This window comes from Nyctereutes procyonoides, unplaced genomic scaffold (genome assembly GCF_905146905.1).
Source record: "Nyctereutes procyonoides isolate TBG_1078 unplaced genomic scaffold, NYPRO_anot_genome, whole genome shotgun sequence".
Taxonomy (NCBI): domain Eukaryota; kingdom Metazoa; phylum Chordata; class Mammalia; order Carnivora; family Canidae; genus Nyctereutes; species Nyctereutes procyonoides.
Genome location: NW_026575052.1, coordinates 52,193,830 through 52,201,208, shown reverse-complemented (window position 1 = coordinate 52,201,208; position 7,379 = coordinate 52,193,830). Strand labels below are relative to the sequence as shown.

The window sequence follows — 7,379 nt, the reverse complement described above, 5'->3', positions numbered from 1 at the left end:
CCCTCCTGGCTGCCCTGGGAGCACTGAGGAGCGCTCTCCCCAGGCCGAGAGTCTCCATGAATATGAGAATAGTGGGGCGACTCTGGGAATTCAGACACTTGACCAGCCGGGGTGTGTCTTGCATTGACAGATGACGGCCAAGCTGCCATCTGAGGACAGCGACGCTGTCACACGCTCTTTGCACAAACCTCTTCTAACCAAATTAGGTTCCTTGCTAATATGTCTGGTTACCTTTCCCGAGGACCATGTCTCTTCAGTGACAGGATCGTGTTAAGCGCTTTCCACTCCGAGGGACCCCCCCACAGCCCGCGAGCCCGTCTGCTGCTCAGGAGCAGGCTTGGGGAGACAAGGCGGGAGGAGGCCCCCGTGCCGAGGGTCCTCTCAGAGAGGTCGGGGCAGGTGCGTGCACTTTCCATTTGAGTTTCAAACCCTCTGAGGAACCCACATCCACATTCCTTCTAGTATTTCCCTGGCTCTGTCTTCTTTGCCTTGTCCAAAAGTTGGCAATTATCATGCGAGCTTTTAAAAATCACCTCTGTGAAATGGTCGAAGATCCTGGTTGGGACCACCCCGTTCCCCCAATTCTGGTTGTTGCAGGCAGAGGAAGGGGAGAGACGCGGACACCAACCAGCTGGAGCTTCATCACGTCCGCGCAGCCCACGGCTCAGATGATGGGAGCATCCAGGAAACCGTGGGAGGAAGCGAAGTGTTCAGACTTTAAACATCCGGGTAGAGAACAAACATAAATCCATCCATCAGCCTACCCCATTCTCACGACAGAAATGTATTCCTGATGCGCTTTCATCCTGCCTTTCAATTTATTACACTGATTAACACCCCAAACCATTAATTCCATCTGTGTTCCCTTCTCTTCCTTTCTTCGTGCTGTCACATGGCACTCTGGGGATGCGACATTGTTCCTTCTGAAAACCACGGGTTCCAGGAGAAGATTTGGAACTTAAATGCATATATGTGTTAAGTGTTTGAACTGTATTGGTTTAAGACACAAGGGGACGTCTAGGATGGGGTATGCATTAGTAAGAGTTTTAAATAATGGTAGCTCTTTATGAATAAAATGTTAGGGTTTCACACTTTAAAACCTGGCAACCAAGGGCCTTTTAAGTGTAAGTGCAGGTAACTGGATCTATCCACAGTGTTGCGGAGGAGGAGTATTTCAGTTATGGTTTCTCGTACCCTACACAAATATTTGGTAGTAAAATGCCACACTTTGCTCTACCAAGAGATGGATGGCTCCATCATCTGTGCTGCGTGATCCATGGGGCCCCGAGCCATGCGGAGTCGACGTGGGGGCAGGCCGTCTTCTCTTGGGCCCTGCTTATCCCAAAGACCATCTTGATTTGCATTGGTTTTGCTGGTTGTTGGGGAGTCACTGGTTCAAAGGCGGGAAGACAGCAGCAAACATGGTCAGGGACGTTGGCAGATCAGAGTGTCCTCCTTTCACCGGCATTTTCCAAGTCGTGCTCCTTTAAACATTAAGACGAACTCCAGTAAGTTCTAGCCTAAAGATGCGCTCTAGCGAATGTTGGAGTTAAAACCTGTGGTGCTGACCCATGAAGAAAACTTTGCATTCCTGAATTATCTGACACAAGAATGCGTGTGCATGCGTGTGTACATGCGTGCACGCGTGCATGTACCAGCAAGCACATCCCATGGACGTCTGAGAAAGGGATCTCAGAAACCTGCTCTACACCACGTTCATTCAGGAAACTGATAAGAATGCATCTGGTGTTCTCTCGAACCGTAGACATGCTTAGGAGAAAGAAAAAGAACAAAGGGAAAATAATTCTAGTAATAACATTGTACAAAGAGCATCTCCACAGTCAGGACTGTGTCCTGCACCTGGGGGCCTCCCAGCGCTCCCTCCGCGCCCTCGGGTGGAACGTGAATACGGATGCCTGTATCGTAGCAGCTGTTGCCTTGATATATCATTTTCCGATACTTTCAGGTCTCATGTCCAAGTTCTTTGATGTGAGTTATTTAAATTTAAGAACAATGGGCAAAGATGAAAGAGTAAAAAAAAAGGCACTCTTGTGCTATTTCCCTGTTTGCGAAAAGTAATGATTTCATGCCGTCTGTGAGACCGTTGTGAGTCAGTAGACATACATATCTCCGGGAAGGGCCTTTGTTCTGCTGCTTTCTACCTAGTGGGCATCGCCTCCCCGGGGAGGGGGTACTGGCCAAAATTTGGATTCTAAAGAAGTCACAGTAGTTTCCGTGGTATTCTTAGCAGTTGGGGGAGCCCGAAAGAAACCGAGTTAACTATACTTTTAACTGACTAGAAATGTGTGGTGAACGCTGATGAATCAGGAAGTGAAGTCGTTGTAAGTTGGCCAAGGAGTCTGGAGGAAAACTCCATGGGGGATGGCGATAAAGGGACTTGCATTTTGGCCAGAAGGTACAATTCCTGGAACCATCCATCCCCATGCACCCCTCAGGCTCCTCTTTGGCAGAAAGAGAAGGTCAGGCCAGCTGTGTGAGCCCCTGAGAGTTCTGATTTGTGTTGTTGCTGGAAGACGATGGAACATCCTAACCTGGCTCTTCCTCCGTCTAGTAATGCAAGGGACGCGCCAACACTCAGAGCCTGCATAACCCCGGGGGGAAGATAAGGATGATACGGTCTTTCCTGCCCATGTCAGAGGCTCGTTCTGAGAAAGGAGGGTAAATGTGGAAGGCTCAAGAGTGATAAACACGTGTGCAGGACTCTGCAGGTGTGCCCAGGAATGGTGGACGTCACAGCGAGCATCGATGACCAGCTCCCCATTCGTACAGACACACATGTCCACATCCAGGTGTTCACAGATACCTGTGAGTCTAGAGGCCCATTGTGATGGGACATCCAGGTGCGGAGGTAATGGTACAGGCATAGGTACAGGTAGGAGTTATCTCGGGGTTCTATGTGACCCTTCATATTTATAAATCACACACACGTAAACACTGAAGCTTGGAGTCACTATTTGACAGAGTGTCACATATCTCAGAGTCAGCTTGTACAAGTCCCCAAAATGCACCAGCCTCCGAATCCAGAATGAAAACTGGTAGAGCAATGCGGTAAAGGTCACGGGCCGGCCAGCTCAGATGACCCAGGTGTGAGTCCGCCATCTGAGCCTCGCCACTTTGGGCAAGTCGCTATGTTCTCTGAGCCCCCACCTCCCCGCGTGTAGGAGGAACTCAGCTTCAGGCCCGCGCTCTCCGAGTCTTCGGGAACATCAAATGAGGTGCAGCGCCACAGGCCGTCAATCTTGAGCAAACAGCCGCCACCATCAGGACTCCCGTGGGGCCACTTGGGCGCTGGCTCAGGGTGCTCCACAGTGAGCAACAGAGGCCGCGCCCCTCGTACTTCGCCTGGTGGGTGGAGAGGCACACGGGGAGACGGGGCAGACAAAACGCGAGGTAGCGGCGCAGCTTGAGTCCCAGCAAGGGCGAGGAGGGAAGGCAGGGGGGGCGCCCAGCCGCTGCGGGAGCCACCTGCCCTGGCACAGACGGGGAAGCTAGGCCTGCAGAGCCCCTACTTCCATCCCGTGGCCGGCCCCCGGCCTGCAGCCCCATCTGCCCTGGGAGCCTCCTGCCCAGGTCTTCATTCTGTGGAAGGGCGGGGAGCGGCTCAGACGGGCAAAGCCACGCATCAGTGACGGCTCCTGATGGGCGTAGGGTGACGTTGGCTCCTGCTCCTCTTCCAACTTCTGCTTGTCCCTTTAGGCTGCCGAAGCCTCCAGGGAAACAGACAAAAGGCAGAGCGAAGGATGGCAGGTTGTGGATTTCGCTCACTTGACGCCACCCTTGAGTTAAAAATATTAGTAATCACAAACCTTTTCGAAGCCCGCCCTCCTACGAGGGACAGACTTTTTTTTTCTTTTCTGGGGCTCATGCGCTGTGCATTATCGTGTGCAAAATAAATAGGGAAAGTAGAACATTTCTAGGTTAAAGCCGTGTTTGCAGAAACTACACCAAAATAAATAAGGAAATAAACAGGAACCTCAGGAAAGGCCAAGATTGGCCAAGATTTTTTTTATCTTAACCAACGTTTAAATCTGGATCCACACAAAGGGTTAAAATCCAAGTTTTTGTTTTGATTTTGGTTCCGTGCCCCACACACCCCCACACACACCCCGAAGTCGGAAGCAACACGTAAGCACAAGCAGCTGTATTCTCTGCTTTTCGAACCCACGCTTCAAAACAGTAGGAGTCAACGCACCCGCGTGTCTCAGGCGCAGCATCTATGCCTCCTACGAGGCTGGGGGTGTGAGCCAGGCCGGCGCTGGGTGCAAGCAGCCTTGAGGGTGACTGTGCATCTGTTTGCAGGGCTCCCCTGAAGCGCCCTCCCTGGGTTTCTGGGCTCGGGAACCAGTTCTAAGTGGGGCAACTTCATGTGAGCGTGGAGGAGGTGCAGGGAGCCGGGAGCCCGAGCGTCCCACCCCTGCGTCTCCGTGTGCGGTGCCTGCTCTCAACTATCTCTTGTGCCACAGACAGTAGGTGGGCGCGTCATGCCCTCGTCCAGTATCCGAGACCAGTTGCGGGCGGCTTTCCTTAGCTGCGCTGCTGGGGGAAGGCAGCACGTGCGTCTCCATAGCAGCCTGAAATGGGCCAGACGGGGAAGGCGCCTTCTCTCTGAGCCCCACCTGTGACACGTGCTCAGTCTCCCCAACGCATATCCTGGATTCACACACCGAACAATGACACGTACCGAGTAATTAACGTGTGGGTGAAGCCACGCGGCGGATACCGCTGTGACGCCCCTTTCGCAGGTGGGGAAACTGAGGCACCGTGTACTCGCCCAAAGTCAGAGCAGGGGACCAAGGACTTGAAATCGCACGTCCTGTTCTCTCTCTCACCAGTGAAAAATGAGTTCTGACCCCTCAGCTCAGCACATAACACACGTGAACCTCCTGATTATTTCCCACGTTCCCTAAGGGGTTATTTTTTCTTATAAAAGAAAATCATCAAGACATTTCTAGGTCCGTCAAGAGCTTGGAAACAGTAAGGATAAGGTAGTCAATAGCATACAGATACTTGTGTGCCATCTCCACATCAACATACGACAATAACGCTGGCTAACGACTCTGCGGGTGGATTTTTTTTCCCCAAATCATTACTATTATAATTAATAGCTTATGGGACCTGAAGGCAAAAAGGCAGTAATGATGCCTCGATTAGTTTTCTTCTTATAGCTCGTGTTAGATTTTTAGTGTTCCATAAGTACAGTCTTGAAACAATAGGCTAGCCCTGGAAAAAAAATTGTTGAAAACTATTTCAATTTGCAATCCACCTCCTGGTTAAATATGACTTTTCTTTCATCCGAATGTTTTATTTGGCGTTAAACCCATCAGATGAAAGCTCTTTTTCTGTGCATTTCATTGTTACCTCCATAAAGCAACCCATTAAAATCCCTCTCCTTAAAAACCAGACTCCGATCCCAACACCTCTGTCTTTATGCAATCTCTGCCTTTTGCAAAGGGAACAGCCAAGGGGTAGGAAGGGGAAAGCAAAACAAAACAAACAAGCAAACAGACAAACGTGACTTCTCTGAAAAAAAAAAAAAAAGAAAAGAAAAGAAAAAAAAATCCGAATACCCCTAAGAGGCTGTCTTCCGGGGGAATTGCAAATCTTAGTCCCCTCCTCCGGGGGAGGTGAGGTCTCCGGCATTTCTTGGAGAGATATTTCCCCCCTGGCACAAGGAGCATTATAATGAATTAACTAGTTAAAAACTGTTGGGCTGGAGAGAGAGCCGCTGCATCCTGCCGGGCGTGCGGGGTCGGGCGCTGTCCTGCGGTCTGAGGCCGGGAGCCTGCAGCCCCGGGGCTGAGCCCTCCTGCAAGCAGCCCCCTCGGGCTGCTCCCCGATGAGCTGGCTCTGCGTGTTGTTCCCTCCCTCCCGAGCAGTCTCCTTCCTTTTCAACCGGGTCCTGGGCAGCTCCATCCGTCCAAATGGGAGCTGAGTTTGCAAGCTGACAGAGGATGCAAAGGGCTGGTGGTGCTGATGTCAGAGCCAGAAGACAGTTGTGATTGGACCTAATTAGACTTTGCAGCAGCAAATAGACAAGCTCCCTGCGTGATTGGCTTCAAAGTGGCTGGTGCCAAACAACTAGCAGAGGTGCCAAAGTAGAAGCCCTGCGTCTGGAGCCCAGATCAAGAGAGGCCGCCCGGAAGAGGAGGAGAGCCGGGGAGGGAGCGCCCACGGCGCCCGGCGCACCTTTCCTTCCCGGCGAGTCCCTTCGTCCTGCCGCGGAGCGCAGAGCTGCTGGCCGGTGGGCTCTCAGCCCAGCCCCAGCCGGTGACAGAGAACAATTAGGGGGAAGGAGGCGGGAGCGAGTGAGGAGGGCTCCGTCCTAAAAAGTGAGCCCCGCCGCCTGGTTTGCAGAAGCGGGGAGCGGCGGCGGCGCAGGAGCAGGAAAGGTGAGCTGCTGGGAGGTAGGATCCCCTCCCGCGCCCGTGCGGAGCCCCAGCCATGGCATCCGTCCTGGGGACCAGCAGAGGGTCCGGAGGGCTGAGCGGCCAACTCAGATGCAAGTCTAAGAGGCGGCGGCGGCGGCGGTCGAAGAGGAAAGGTAAGGACCTGGCTTTCTGTGCTGCCTCCACTAACTGCACTCTTCTCCGCCTTGCTCGGGTCGTGCCCCCCCCCTTCAGCAGCTTCAGTACGGGGTGCTGGGGGGTGTCGGTTCGAAGCAGAGCGCGCCGGAGTCCCGATCCCTTTGTAAAGGGCCGGGGGCTTCTGCGAGCTCAGAGGGGACGGCGCGCAGCAGACAGACAGCAGTGGGCTCAGCCCAGCCGGGCTGCGAGCTGCCGGGGAGCAGGGCAGGGACCGTGGATGGGGCAGCCGTGCCCTGGAGTGCAGCACGGTCCCCTCCCTGGTCCCCTCCCTGGCTCGCGCTCCGCAGCCCAGCTCTGGGTCTGACCCTCTCCGAGGCGACATTAGCACGCGGTGCCAAAGGAAACACTCACTTAAGCCAGCAGCCCCAGAAACAGGGACAGGACCCGGTGCCAGTGCCTCCATCCAAATTGTCTCGGAGGAAGGAGTGGGCACAGCCCCGGCCGTCACGTTTCCAAATTGGCCCACAGTTCCTACTTAGTCTGGTTGGTACCCGTTGTTCCATAAACACCAGGACCCGCGGGAAGCACGGGCTGGTCCTGGGGGGGCTGGGGGGGGGATGAGCAGAAATTAAAACCTGGAAAGAGACATAGGGACCGCGGCTCATTGGCGGCAAAGCCCTGCAAAGCAGAAAGGGAGGAAAAGCAGCCGGGTGACAGGTTGCCGCTGACTCCCTGTCGCGTCCGAGCCTGTCCCCGATATTCTGGGGACCGCCGCCCCGAACTTAGTGCGTTCCATCAGCAGCCCAGGGCTTCCCGCGGGGGGCCCAGGGGAAA

General features: G+C 53.8%; 1 protein-coding gene across 1 annotated transcript in view; it reads left to right on the top strand.

Moving 5' to 3' along the window:
• Positions 1 to 6,151: 6,151 nt before the first annotated feature.
• The window catches only part of ADARB2 (adenosine deaminase RNA specific B2 (inactive)), a 337,200-nt gene continuing 335,972 nt past the window's right edge, over positions 6,152 to 7,379 (top strand). Inside the window, exon 1 of the mRNA XM_055332832.1 lies at positions 6,152 to 6,562. Coding sequence (XP_055188807.1) covers positions 6,463 to 6,562 — 100 coding nt within the window. The 5' untranslated portion in view covers positions 6,152 to 6,462. The remainder of the gene's footprint in view (positions 6,563 to 7,379) is intronic.